Source organism: Vulpes lagopus, chromosome 5 (assembly GCF_018345385.1).
Source record: "Vulpes lagopus strain Blue_001 chromosome 5, ASM1834538v1, whole genome shotgun sequence".
Classification (NCBI taxonomy): domain Eukaryota; kingdom Metazoa; phylum Chordata; class Mammalia; order Carnivora; family Canidae; genus Vulpes; species Vulpes lagopus.
The window spans coordinates 32,368,922-32,383,909 of NC_054828.1; the positions used below are offsets into that span (position 1 = coordinate 32,368,922).

General features: G+C 48.6%; 1 protein-coding gene across 2 annotated transcripts in view; it reads left to right on the top strand.

Annotated features, from left to right (window-relative positions):
* Positions 1-4,436, top strand: part of PRKCE (protein kinase C epsilon) — a 492,630-nt gene extending 488,194 nt beyond the window's left edge. For both annotated transcript variants that reach the window (XM_041754368.1, XM_041754369.1), the window contains one exon: positions 1,221-4,436. In XM_041754368.1, coding sequence (XP_041610302.1) covers positions 1,221-1,367 — 147 coding nt within the window. In that variant the 3' untranslated portion in view covers positions 1,368-4,436. The remainder of the gene's footprint in view (positions 1-1,220) is intronic.
* The last annotated feature ends 10,552 nt before the right edge of the window (positions 4,437-14,988 follow it).

Consider the following 14,988-nt stretch of genomic DNA (forward strand, 5'->3'; position numbering starts at 1 on the left):
CGGGCCGGGGAGCTGGCACCAGAGGCCCCTGCAGCTGGACTCACCGTGTCTCCCTCTATCCCCATGCCCGGCTCTGCCCCAAGCAGCTGGCTGACCCCCTTGTCCTGCTCCACATCTCCCGTGGTCCTGCCCCACCCCCCACCTTTGCCCCATCTCCCTGCCCAGGTGACCTTGTCCCATCTCTGCCAACACAACTGTAACTCATTCTTCAAGTCCCAGCCAAGTCCTGAACTTCTCTGTGAAAGTTTTCCTAACTATTGCAGGGTATGTTCTAGACAGGAACACTGGCTCCCAAATCCACTGGAAGTCCCGGGAGGCGGAGAGCATCATTTACGCTCTCAGATTCTCTCCCCAAACCGGGATTTGTTTGGTTGCTGCCCTCCAGCCGCCATGGACCACAAGCCCTACTTTGGGAACTTGGGCCTCCAACTGGGTATGGGTCCTTCTGAGCTGGGGAGTCAGTGGTGGGATTTTTTTTCATGTGTCCATTCATTTGGTAGATGCTTTTTGTTGGGAACCCAAGGCTGAATAAGCTAAGAGCCCTGCCTGTAGGGAGCTCTAGGTCAAGACAAACACACACAACTCATTGCAAGTCAGCGTGTTGAGCGTAATCATAGAAATAATGTAGGAGTTGAAAATAAGGCTCTTAGTGGGTGCAGGTAGGGATGGAGGCAGGCCTCCCAGAAGATGGCCTCCCCTCCGCACCCCCATCCTCTTCCTTACAGAGAGGATGTCACATGGAGCAGACCTGGGAAGTTTATGGAGGTCTACCTCTAGAGAAGAAAGAGCCCTGGAGACTCTGTGGGAGGGAGATTCGAGTTTGTTCCCTGGGTCACAGAGATGGAGGTCTCAATGGAGCCAGACTAGGGTTAGACTAGGAGGGGAAGTGTGAGATCAGAACTACGCATCCCACTCTCCCAGACACACGCACGCTACCCCCCACACAACAGTCTGTGGGAATCCCACTTCCCTGCTTTTCCATCATCCCCTCTCACCCCTTCTTCCCTCTCACCTGGACTCATTCTTCCTTTCCAAGTCCTCTGCCACCTCCTGGTCCTGGGGCCATCCATCGTGACCTCATCGGAGCAGCCCTGCGTCTGCTCTCAGTAGCTAGCGGCCTGCTTTGGTGAGAGGCTGGTCAGTGTGATGCCCACTCCCCGTGGGGGGCCGTGGGGAGGAAGGTCAGCCTGGAGTCAGTGCTTTCTCTTTTCTTCTCGCAGAAAACCAAAAGAGACGTCAATAACTTTGACCAAGACTTTACCCGGGAAGAGCCAGTACTCACGCTTGTGGATGAAGCAATTGTGAAGCAGATCAACCAGGAGGAATTCAAAGGCTTCTCCTACTTTGGTGAAGACCTGATGCCCTAAGAAGCTGCTCCAGGTGGACTTTAGTGATGCTGCAGGAAGGGGTGCCGAGGAGAGTCCTATTTCTGGAGGCTCAGAAGGCCTTGAACTGCTTCTCCTGTTCTCCAGAGCCCAAGTCCCTCGTCTGCCCTCTATTTATTGCGTTCCCTTACCCCAGGCTGGCTCCTCCCTCTTCTACCCGGGGACCAGAGGAACTCTTGGTTCTTATCTCACCGGTAGTGCAGAAGTGCGCAGGGTCGGTAGCCAGCTGGACACACCGCGTGTTTGGTCCATCGGCAAGCCTGTCTCCATTCCTCGGGGGCCCCCAGCAGTGACACAACTTCAGTTCTTTTACTTCAAAGAGCAACCCACATGAAAAAAAAGCAAATAAGAAGACCCTGGCTCTGCAATTGGATCGAGGGTCCCGACAACTCTCACTTCTCCGTCCTTCCTTCCCCCGCCTGCCACCCTCTGCCCTTCTGTCCGGGAGAGATGGGTGCTTCTCCAGCTTGGGGGGTGGGTGCCGTCGGGACCTGCTGTGAAGGAGACAGGCCTCGAGGTGCACAGGTTGGCTACCTTGGAATGGCTCGTTCTTGCTTGCTCTGGTTTTAGCTTTGGGCCATGCCAAAGTTGTGAGAGCACGGATCTCATGGAAGAAACCACTCTTTGTAGAAAAAGAAATTTGCTTTTGAACTCGATTAACATTTGAAAAATCTATTCGTGAATTGGCTTTCTGATTGGCCAAAAGATATAAATTCCAATATTAATGCAGGTAGATATTAAAGGGCTAATATACAATGAGAAACCAACCGTCCAAGGTTCATGCTATTAATGCTTTCATGGCACTTGGGGGCCGGAAGAATTGAGAGAGAAGGAAACTAGTAGTGTTCCTCATTCTTCAAGTTCTGCCTAAACACAGAGGCCACCCCAGCGATGGCCCAGACCCTGAGGTTCTAGTGAAACCCACTCCCAAATTCTCCTTCCAGTTTCGTTCTATGCTCCCAGCATACACTCTATTTATTTCCCGCAACGGTGTGTTCTTTTTGCGCACTTCTACGAAAATGGTAGTACTACTGTGTCGTGGTTTTTAGACATTACACATGTAAAGTGAAATATGAAATATCTGCTTTTGAGACAAGCAGAATGAGGCTAAACATGGGTTATGTGGAGGGTGTCCAGAGACAGAAGAGCAACTTGTCTGAAAACTGACAATGTGGCCCCATGTACTTGGAGTCGTGTTTCTGTGCGACCAGCGGTGGCAACTCATGTGGACACTATTTAATGGATGTGATGTTACCTCCTGTAGATATGCTAACAGTGTTACATTCTTTGATTTCCAAGGGTTCTCTGTGGCTTTGTGTATATGTTTCCCAGAGGTCATTTGATTATCTATTTTACTGAACTGATTTAGCAGGGAATGGAATCCATTCCAACTGTTGCACGTGGATTTCCCAGCTGCCCCTAAATATATATACTTGTGAGTGGCAAAGTGGCACTAATGAAGCTTTTTGCCCTTTGTACATTTGAGATTTTTTGTATATAGTGTTTGCTGCAAGGCCTGTGGAATTAATTCATTGAATTTAGAGGTATCAACTGCTGCATGTTCAGGCATATTATAAAACTTTAGTCTATGAAAGAATAATTATAATAATGTCCAGGTGCAATACTCTGTAAGTGTATTGGTTCAAGTTACCGAGAGATAAGGTGTGTTTCTTTCTTTCTGGAGGGTGGGGAGGAGTCCTTTGTGTTGTTTATTTCATTTTGGGTTATTTCAAAAGACGTAAACATATATTAAGCTAATTAAATCTCACACCTGGTTCTCCTGTGCTCTATTATGCCCTGATAGAGATGGGGAAGAGAAAGGAATGTTTCTGATGGTGGTTTCAAAGCTTGGACGGTGACTGGCTCGAGCCCATAGAAAGCTGGTGTCCATATTTGCATCTGGCCGGTCATAGCCTTTGTTACTAACAATGACATTCAGTTCTCTTTTGTTTTTAATTTTTTAAAAACTCAGGTGTAATTATTATCTGTTCCTATGATAATTTCAAATATTATACTATATCAATCTGTGTGTTTGGCGTACCAGTGAAGTGATGAAGAACAGTAGATTAATTTAATTTATCTTCGGTAACTTGACATACTGGGGAGAGACTATCTTCTGGAGTTGAGTACAAGCACAGAAACATCTTCATGGTGGCATCATCTCATTTTTTAAGAAGACATGACAATACTGCCCGTCATACTCATGCATCACTACTGCTCTGTTTTTCCTCTGCTTCCTTCACCATGAGGAACTTGGAACAACCAAGCTCTAACTGCAATGCCAAGCGGCCTGCATCAAGGCCTCGGGGGTGTTCCCTTGTCAGCAGCGCTTGGGCCCTTCCTACAGGACAACTGGCATTTTTGCTGGAAAGTCAAACAATACATTCCACCCGGCAGCTCCAGGCGTTCATTCGCGGGGTGCCTGGCCCGGAGATGCTCCCTTTCGGCACCAAAGCTGGGCTGGCTAGGACACCTCCTGCTCGGGGCCAGAGCTGATCAAGTTCTCACACGGGCAGGTTCAAATCCCATGTCGTCTATAGAAAAAAGCTTGTGTGTTCCTTGAGTATTCATTGTTTCCTTTCAGTTTTCACAAGGGTTAGGAAGCGGACGCACTGTTACATTTCTTTCTAATCTATCCAGCTCTTGAGTGCAAAAAAAAAAAAATGCCAAAAAAATATATGAAGGATAGCTGTTCTCCTGTGTTCTCTCATTATGGACTTTGTGAAGTGGAAACATCATTTTTTTCCTCCAAAGGTGAAAAAAAAAATGCATTCTTGCTTTAAAAAAAAAGGCTAAAAAATTACCTCTTTTTAAATTATGTGCAAAATAATTCTGGCTAAATATAAAATGTATTCAATCTTAGGGTTTTTTTTTTTTGTATTGTGATGCTTTATTTGTACATTTTTTTTCCTTTCTGGATGTAATTTTAATCTCTTGCCATTCATTAGTGTTATTTCATTGTAAACATTATTGTGCCAAATGTACTGTATTCAAAAGGATGTGAATGTGTATTGTTTCAGAACCTAATAAATACAATGGCGTTAAATCTTATATCTGGGCTCCAGTGAGCATTTTTATCTCCTTTGTGAGGGGCAGGGTGGCACCAATGGATTTTTGTGCCCTCTGTACACTAGAGATTCCAGATTCCAAAACCTAGACATGGTTTCAGCTTTCCCCTTGCCCTTTGAAGATGCACAAAAAGTACAAGTGGCCATAATGGCTCGCCCAAGCCTTGCCTCTAAGCTTCTGGTCTACCACCCCAGGGATGGAGGGGGCCTGAGTAGATCAGATGTGGCTCTGGGCTGTCTGAGTGTGGAGCAAAACCACCCCCATCTGCCTGGGAGTGCTGGAAAACAGGTAAAGCAGGCAGCACCCTCATTTTTTGTCTTTCTAGAGAAGCAAACACTGAAGCCAGTGCCCATTCAAGCCTTGTCAAGCTTGAAGAACTCAGGCCTTTGGTGTCCTGGAAACTCCTTCTAGACTGGAACCCCTTGCAGGCTGGGCCTGGAGCACAGCTGACCCCTGGGGCTCCGGGTGTTGGCTCAGGCCTGCCTCCCTTGCTTGGCCAGTGTCTGTGGTCATCATGGTGGCTTCTGGGCTCTCCGGTTCCTCCTTTGTGCCTTTCTGACACTCCACTCCTGTCGTGCTGCTACATCTACAAGCCTCCTCCTCTTCTTTCTCCAACACAGAGTTTTCAAGAATATTTGAACTCAAAAGTACACTCTTGAGTACACTGAAAATTGCCAACTAGCCCAAGCTTTGTCTTCCTTAAGAGTCATGGAAGTGATTGCAGTTTTGCTGTTTGTCGTCCTCCAGTGAAGGGATGGTCAACATGCCACCCTTTCAGCCCTCAAAAGTGCTTCCTCATAAGCCTGCCAATGACTGTGGTATGTCATCCTGAATGTACTCTCAGTTTCCCCTCTGCAATGTCTCCTGCCTGCCTGGAAATGTAGCAGGGATCTCCAGACTTGCTCAACAAGAAAGTTATATATATATATATATGTTTTCCTCCCTGATTCAGGCAAGTGTCTAGGTAAGTGACCAAGGAAAAGCAGACATCTTTCCAGCTTGTCTGATTAATTTAAATAAAAGGAACTGTTCTAGGAAAGTCAGAAGTCTTCTCCAAGCATGTCACTGAATGAAATCTGGCCAGCCTACACCTTCCTTGCCTGGTGACCCATAAGGGACAGCTCCAAAGTCCTGGAGGTGAAGAAACTCATCCTCCCAAATCTATCTACTCCATAAATCACATTGAAGCTATAAGAAAGGTCAATTGCTGATCAGCATCCCTGGTTTGGAACCTCTGTCCCCACCCCCAGCCACGTTCCAGGAGAGAAAGCCACGCGCTGGTAGATCTGTCCCTGGAAGCCATGGACATAGGTTCCTGGCAAGGCTTAGATGACTTCTAGAGCTGCTTCAGGGAAGCCTGTTTGAGTGGCTTTGCCCTTGAACTGAGAAACTGCCAATCAAAGAGATTCCTCGTAGAATCAATGAGCACATTGCTCCTTCTCCATTTCCTTGTACCTGAAGAGAGTCCAGTGCTTGGGTTAGCAGCAGCCTGAAGATCCCAATGGGATAAGATGACTGAGCCACGTGACATGCGTGGTCATAGTGCTTGCGATGGCAGAGAGGTGGAGTGGAAAGAAGACTTAGACGCCATTATTATGAAATCTGTTTCTTACTTAACAGCCCTTTAGCCTCAGTGATGATACTACACTTATGGTACATTGGTTGTAAGCAATACCTGAAGGATGGGACAGCTGTGCCAGTCAGTATCCCTCCTCCAGGGATGGACAGCTGATCAAATAGTGGTGGTTCTCTTTTTTTTGTTCTATTTTGGTTTTCAGAAGCCTGCTACAAGTGCTTCTGCTCTCTCTTATCTCCCATCAACACCTGGAGGTTTTGTCACTAGCATACAGGATTCCAGGAAAATATTTTCTCAAGGAAAATGGTGGCTTGTTAACTAGCATAAAGAATGTTAGAAAGGTGACGTTGGTGATATTTGAGATAACAGATGGGCAAAGATATTTAAGGACAAATCTCCACATTTAAAAACAAGAAACACAATGTAAGAAATAGCCTTCTACTTCCCTACTGATCCTGGCAGTGCAAATTTAAATCAGTGCAATGCCACCTCACGCCTGCCAGAATAACTAAATCGAAAAGGCAGAAATTGGGCAGCCCCAGTGGCCCAGTGGTTTAGCACCTGCTTTCAGCCCGGGGTGTGATCCTGGAGACCTGGGATCGAGTCCCGCATTAGGCTCCCTGCATGGGGCCTGCTTCTCCCTCTGCCGGTGTCTCTGCCTCTCTCTCTCTCTCTCTCTCTCTCTCTCTCTCTCTGTGTGTGTGTGTGTGTGCATGTCATGAATAAATAAATAAAATCTTTTAAAAAAAGGCAGACATCAAGTTTCAGTAAGGATGTGGAACAGTTGGAACTTTCGGTGTTTCTGGCTTGAGTATAAAATGCTACAACTGCTTTGAAAATTTTTTGCATCTAAAAAGACTACTAAAGCCAAACATGACTACCCTTGACTCAACAGAAAAGTCTATCAACTATAGAATAAGAAATCAATTGTGGAGTGTTTGCACAGTTGAACACTGGAGAGCCATGAATCATTTATAACTACGTGCCGCACCGTAGAGGAATCTGACGACATAATGTAGAGTTTACGAAGCCAGGCACAAAGGAAGGCAGACTGTATGATTCCATTTGCATAGAGTAGCAAAACAGATCATCTGTGCTGCTAGAATTCAGGCTAGTGGTTGCCCTTGTGGGCAGGGGTCATAGTGAGTAGGAGGGGCCACCGAAGACCTTCTGGGATGCAGGTTAAATTTTGCTTTTCTGAGTGGGAGCTGCCAAACAGCTCTGATCACTTTGTGATAATTCACTGAGCTGTACCCTTCTGATTGGTGTACTTCTATGTGTATGATATGTCGATAAAAAATTGTCACACGCCAAAACCCCCCTAGGATGACTTTTGTCTTTCACCATAGGGGATGGCACCCCAGGTGGGTCCCGTAAGCTGCCCGTGTCCCCTGGCTGTCCTAGCGGAGCCTTGGTTACCTAACTCCTACAGCAACCTAGTCTGTGGCTGGCACAGGGTCGCATTTGACCTGGGGGAACCTCTTCTTCAAGGCACTATTGGAAACACCCCGGCTGACAGAGCTGGAACTTCATGGAACTTGCTGAATGGCCACAAGACTCTTCTGTGCCTACTTGCTAATAAAATGTCCATGTGTCTCAGAACAGGGTCTGCGAGGTCGTTAAGGAGCCACTAAGCCTCCCCCTTTGGCAGCTACTGAGATCACCAAAAAGAACCCAGGGAAACGCATCTCAAAAACCAGTTCAGGGAGCCCACCACGAGAGGGTCAGCTGTAGCGTCTTCCGCTTGGGCAGGCAACTGTGCCTTTCCAAACCTGTTTCCACAGTCATCAAATGGTGATAACAAGACCTACTACCTCAAAGTCCTCTTGCGAAAGGGCAGTGAGATAAAAGGTTCCAAAGCACAGCATCTAGAACTGTCGCTATCCTTTCTCTTCCCCAAGGCGCTCTGGTCACAGCCCAGCCTGCACCGCGGGCAGTGTGGCCTGGTCTGCTGATGACTGCTGTCCTGTCCTCACTCCGCTTGGTTTTTCCCTCATCGTCCAGATGGCCTGCCCTCGGCTCTCCTGGGGCACCAACACACTCCACCCCACCAGTGAAGAACTGTCTCTGGGGCAGAGAAGGAGCAGGGAGGACAACTGAAGACAAGGTCTTGGCGCTCAGGGAACCTACAACCAATGGGAGATGGGATCGGCCTATGCAGAAGAGCAGCATAAGGCAAACGAGAGACAAAGATGAGCTCTGTAGATGACTCCAGGGAAGTCCAGAGAAGGGGTTTAGGTTTGTGTTATCTAGGCAGGCTTCCTGGAGGAGGCAATGGTGAGGGCACTGAAGGATGACGAGGCTGTGGGCAGACAAAAGGCAGAGAAGGGCCTTCCAGGTGGCCAGTCAGCTGGTTCAGGCAGCTTGGTAGTCAGCAACTTTGCTGCGAGCATCTTCACCCCATAACTTAATTAGCCATGAGGCAATTTTGCTGTAAAAGACAAACATCATGAAAAATAGAAGAGAGACTTTCATGAAAGAGGACATCGTAAAAAGTGAAAAGTGAATAAAAACATTAAAAAGACTTCTCTGTGAAATTCAGAATATTTGAATACATTCAAAATGTATAGTGTAGATTCATGGCAACACTGTTCAAATAACTGATTTTGTGGATTGTACAAAAGTACTTGTCTTCAAAGCCTTTCCATCCTAATCTTAGGATGCTATATGTGTGTGCACGCACTGGTAGATTTGTCTCCTAATTGGGCGTCTCACTTTTTCTTTCTTCACTGCAATGTCTTCCTTCGCTGAGAGAGGTATGTGTTTCCAAGTACTAGGATCCATCTTTATAACTGAGCTTTGTGTAGAGCTGTGAAGGCCTTTTACACCGCTTTACTCTTGGCATATTGTCATGTGCCCTTTGCCAGAGACCCAATGATCTATGGGAAATGTGGGTTCAACACTCTGTGTAGCTGTATAGACCATCATGAAGGCAAAGATTTATAGAATATAAAAATAGGGTCACCAGGGTGGCTCAGTGGTTGAGCGTCTGCCTTCAGCTCAGGGCGTGATCCTGGGGTCCTGGGATCGAGTCCCACACTGGGCTCCCTGCATGGAGCCTGCTTCTCCCTCTGCCTACATCTCTGCCTCTCTTTCTCTCCGTGTCCCTCAAGAATAAATAAATAAATCTTTTAAAAAGTAATAATATAAAAATGGGCACATTGCATTAATGAAGAAACAAAACTAAACCATCTACCCATTATTTTTTTTAATCTTTTACAGCAAAATGGTCTTATGGCTCACTAGTCATGTGGCAAAAAATGCTTGCAGCATAGATGTCAATGACAAAGATGCTTACGGCAAAAATACCAGACCCACACTCAGCTTGGAGTAGCATGGAAGGGCCCGGGTGGGGGACCGGAGTCCCAGGGCAATGCTGCAACTTCATTTTTCAACGTGAGATTGTCAGGGTCGCTGGAATCCTTCCAAGTGGCTTGACGGTCTCTGCAGGTGGCACAGTCTCTCAGAGAGCCCAGCCCTGCCCTCAGTAGAAGGATGACAGGAGAGATCATGTTTCCCTGCCCACCCTGATCAGATCCGGTCATGGCTGCCTGAGGACTGAGGTCAGGTCAGCCTCAGTTCTAGAACCCAAATGCAGAGTAAACTGTTATAAACCTTACTGCTTCTCAGGCCTTCTGCACGGGGGAGCAGTTGGCCACCCACTGCCCTCTAGGCTCTGAGGGGGCCCTTTGCTGGGCACCGGTTCCAGAATCTCACCATTTATGCTTCCTTCTTTGGGTTGTTAAATATTTAAATTTAACATGCATCATCCTTCTTTGTTCCAGACATCGTGTTAGGCACTAAACGTAAGTAACCCATTTAAGCCTCACAAAAATCACATGATTTAGATGGTTGATCATTTATATGGTAATTAATACTCCATTTATCCCCCTTTTACAGAGAAGGAAACTGAGAAGTCAGAAATTATGTAACTTACTTAGTCCTTACGACTCTGTGAACCTGTTCTGTTTGTAATAAGCCCATTCAACCTATGATGGCCCAACTGTCAGACCCAGTGACAGGCCAGGTCAGATAACACAGCACTGTTTGTTTACTCATTTATTCCACAAATACTCATAGAGTTCCTACCACGTGCCAGCCATTCATCTAGAACATCTGCAAACCAAACAGATGAAAATTGGTGCCCTGGGGGGATCCCTGGGTGGCTCAGCGGTTTGGTGCTGCCTTCGGCCCAGGGCATGATCCTGGAGTCCCAGGATCGAGTCCCACATCAGGTTCCCTGCACAAAGCCTGCTTCTCCCTCTACCTATGTCTCTGTCTCTCTCTCTCTGTCTCTCTCGGTCTCTGTGTGTGTGTGTGTGTGTGTGTCTCTCATGAATAAATAAAATATTAAAAAAAAAAAAAAAAAAGAAAATTGGTGCCCAGACACAGAACTTATGTGGGGGTGGAGCCTTGACAGGCTATAAGCAATAAATGTGACCATTAAGTGTATTGTATAATGTGTAGGAAGGTCAAGGCCTCTGCTAACGTTTGAAGCAAGAGTACGAATGGAGGTCCAGATTGTAGGGCTAATTTTTTTTTTTTAAGTTAAAGCCCAGGTACTGTTAGTAGTATGTGCTTGTCCCGACAGTCCCTTGACCAAAACACCTGCATAGGGCAGCCCCGGTGGCCCAGTGGTTTAGCGCCACCTTCAGCCCAGGGCCTGATCCTGGAGACCTGGGGTCGAGTCCCACGTCAGGCTCCCTGCATGGAGCCTGCTTCTCCCTCTGCCTGTGTCTCTGCCTCTCTCTCTCTCTCTCTCTTGAATAAATAAATAAAATATTTTAAAAAATTAAATTTAAAAAAAAAACTTAAAAGATTACTTTAAAAAAAAAATACAAAACACCTGCATAAGCCTCTGTGACTTAGTGCTTACCACCTCCAGGGCTTCTAGCTACACTAAGGGGATCCACTCCTGAGGACCCATCCTAGTGGGTTCTGCTCCTTAAGAGGTGACAGTGGTAACACAAAAGGCAGCGGATGAAACCAAAGCAGAGGTGAAGCTGGACACCCCTCCCCGGTCTTCCCCTACAGCCCTCCCACTTAGCGCCCCGTGAGTTTGGGCCCACCGTGGGGGTAGGATCAGAAGACCTTGTCCTGGCCAACCCTCCTTAAAAACCGTGGTCCATGCTAATGTCCTTGCCGAAATGGCCCACCCAAGATGTGCATGGAGGTGTTTAATCTTGTGTGGACTCTGGGGTAGAGTAGGGGTCTCCTGGGTGATCCTTGGCAGGGGAGGAGTCTAGCCTGCTGGGGATAAAGGCAAGGTGGGTGGGGTCAAGGAGGAAGGTCTGTCCTCCCAAATCCTATCACCACCCACTGAGGCAATGAAGAGCTCCTGGAGCAGGGTGGGGAGCTGGTGCACCTGCAGGTGTGGAAATGAGGTGTGGGGAGGGTGCGGGAGTCTGGGAAGAGGCAGCAGCAGCAGCTGGGAGCATTTGGGCTGCAGGGGAGCAAACTGGATTGCTGTGGGAACAGATATGGCTCGCCCTGTCACCCAAGCACCCCTCTCATGGCTGTGCTCTGTTGGAGGGAGGGAGGCTGGCTTCTGGTGTGCCTGCCAAGGGCCAGGCAGGCACTGTGTCCCCGGGGAGGTGCTGATTAGGTCTCCAGCTTGAGGAATGAGGGCTCTGAGGCTCAGAGAGGTCAGGAAGTCCTCCAAACCACACAAGCAGGCCCCTGCAGACACCAGACCCAAGCCTGCGATTTGTATCTGCATTTAGTTGGTGCCAAAGGCCCGGCTCTACCCATGGGGCACCTGGTCACTGCCCCCACACAGGTCCTGCAGGCTTTTTGCTTCTTTTCCCAGAGAAATGTCACCTCCGTGTGAAAAGATACAATTGTTTGGTGGAATTCAATTTGTGTTGCTCTCTCAAAAAGCTTTGAATGTGAGTGCTGAGGCCCGGCCAGGAAACAGGCAGAGGCCTCTGGGAATTCCTTCTCTCCTGCCCCACCACTCTTCCCCATGCCACCTCCTCCCAGCAAGGCCCGGAGAGCTGGTCCTTGAGGCCGGCACAGCCTGCGTCCTCCACCCTCAGACACCCCTCCCACCACCAGCCAAAGAACCCCTCCCTATGGACTATTCTAAGCAGGAAGCCAGTTTTCAGTTCACTGGAAAACAGGAAATGCCTCCAAGGGTCTGAAGTCTCTTCGAGAAGGGTCTGTGTCCCTGGCCAGTTGCTGAGCACAGACACAAGGCCACCCAGCCCCCAGCCCAGAGAGTGAGATCCTCGGTGCCTCTCACCAGCCCCTCTGTCCTGGCACCCGAGCTGACTCCATCCCCTGCGCAGGATACAGGTCATTCTGGACTAGGCCAGAGCCCTCGGGATGCCGGGGATGCTACAAGAAGCACCAGAGAGGCTAATTAGCCTCTAACTAGAGACGGAGGCTGACCTCTCACCACTCCCACCCTACAGACTTCTAATCCCTGTCAGAGATTGGTTGGCCCCCGACAAAGCCTGACTTCCTGGTCCTTTCCTATGGTTCACTTCCTCATCCTGGCTACACACTAACCCTCTAAACTTGACCTTGTCAGAAACTAACCTTTAGTACTAAACACAGCTTCACTTCCTAATCCTGGCCACAGACCAAACTCAAGTGCTTGCCAGGCTCCTTATCCATTCAGACACTTATTGAGCTTCTACTGAGTGCTAAGTGCTATGAGCCCAGCACAGTCGGCCCAAACCTACAGCCTGTGGGGTGAGGTAGGCCTCATACATGAAGCTCTAATCAGATTTGGAGGAGGGGAGAGGGTGGTATGAGCCTTGTCGGAAACTCCAGTGCTGTCACTGCCTCCAGTGTGCTGGGTGACATTGGATTGGTACCATCACTTCCTGAGTCGGGGCCTCCATGGGTTCCTCTGCAGTAGGAAGGCATGCCCAGATGGTCTCTGAGGTTCCCATCCTCCATGGTGCATGCCACTGAGGAAAGCCCGAAGCAGTCTAGAATGTGAGGCATCACTATCAGTGTTGGGAGGCTATAAGATCCCACCTATAACCGTTGGGATCAGGCACTTCTGGTTCTATGCAGTAGATGGGGGTTCAAGGAATCCCTAATCCATTTGAACATTGGTTTTTGGGTTCCATCATAGATGGTAGGTCCCTGACTAGATACCACTAATATTTCTTCCTGCCTCAGCTTTTCCATCTGAAAAGAGCTGTGACAGCAGCAGTTCTGGACTCTGGCTGTCCTTGTGGTGACCCAAATGGTAGAGGAAACAGGATAATTAGGGATGGAGACCACCCAGAGAACAGGAGCTTCAAGCTCACAGTCTGATTCCCCAAAGGGCACGGGGATGGCAGTGGGCAGAGTGGAGACTGGCTGTGAGGGGAACAAACCACTATTTAGAAACCTGCCGCCATTCTCCCATCATTAGCTGAATTAATAAATTCACCCCTTAATAGCTGCACAATGCCCGGAAGCCCACCATCAGGAGCAGCAACCTCACGTGCAGGCACTGCCCTGCACCTCACCTGCACATAACCTGTCCCTAGTCCCCCATGCAGGCCTGTTTCCTTTACCAACCATCTTCCCATATCAGATGAGAGCAGGACGGTGAAAGAACAGCAGATACTGATGGGGAAGTCTCCCAGGGCAAGTAAAGATAGATGGGTCTAGAGGAGGTGAGGTCTGAGGACTCCTGTGGTCTCCAAGACCTTTCCATGAGGTCTGACCTATGAGTAATCTGTCGCTGTGTCCTCAAACACCTCAGAACTCAGGAGCTTAAAACCACAGACGTTACCTCTCAGTAACTCCCAGTAGGTCAGGAATGCAGGCATGGCTTAGCTGGAAGCTTCTCCTCAGCATCTCCAACCAGTCAAGGTGGCAGCTGGGGCTGCAGTCTCATCTGACGGCTCACCTAGGGGAGGGCCTGCTCCTAAATCACCGCCGCAGCTGTGGACGGGCCTCAGCTCATCACTCAGGATATTGGCCAGAGGCCTCCTTCAGTTCCTTGCTGGCCGGGCCTCCCCACAGTGCACCTTACACCATCACAGCTCACTTTCCCCCGAGTGAGAGAGCAAGAGAGGGGACTCAAGGTGGAAGCTACAGTCTTTGTGATGTCATCTTCAAGGTGACATCCCACTACTTTTGCTGTACATATTCCTTAGAAACAAGTCACCAGGTCCAGCCCACACCCACGTGGATGGAATTCCACAAGGGCATGAAGATCAGGGGGCAGGGGGCATTGGGAGACAGGTCAGATGCTGCCTAACGGGATCCATGAGGCTCTCTCTTTTCCAATATATCTCTGTGATACTGGATCATCTTCATATACCTCACCCAAAAGAGATTTCATGTGGAAGCTTCTGTGAGAATCCAGCCATCCTCTATAAATCTGCACATGGAAGAGATTTGTAGAAGTAGAAAACAATGCCACTATATTGATAGATGTAACCCACATTAATAAAGGCTCATTGGGATCCTCCTAATTTTTAAGAGAATAAAAGGATCTTGAGATGTATAGGTCTTAAAAGTTAGAGCTGCCCTGGGGGGTGAGGGGGAGCATGGCAGTGAGAAACCTCTCAGCCCCCAAACACCTCAGATGCCTGGATGCCTGGGAAGGAGGCGGCCACACACAGTGAGTGAGACGAAGGGCCTATAGTCTAACTTTCACTTTCTTTACAGTTTTGCACACAAAGTGTCTCTGAGTATCTGTTGTTTTGCATTTAGGTGCATCAAGAGGTTCACCATGCACACATGTTAGTTGGCATGGGCATGTGTGTGCATGAGCTTGCACAGGCATATCTGAGCGAGCACATGTGAAAGTTGTCATGTGTATGCAGATCTGTGTGTGCATGTGCCAATTAAGGGGCCCCTGGGAGTGGGCAGGGCCTGGCCAGCGGGTCCAGAGGCGTCCTGCTACAGGCCAGGGTGGCAGGGCCCACCACCTCCGCGGCCGTGTATCCCTGCAATCCCCTCTGCCCTCGGCCTCTGCACTCAGCATGACTCTCAAATATT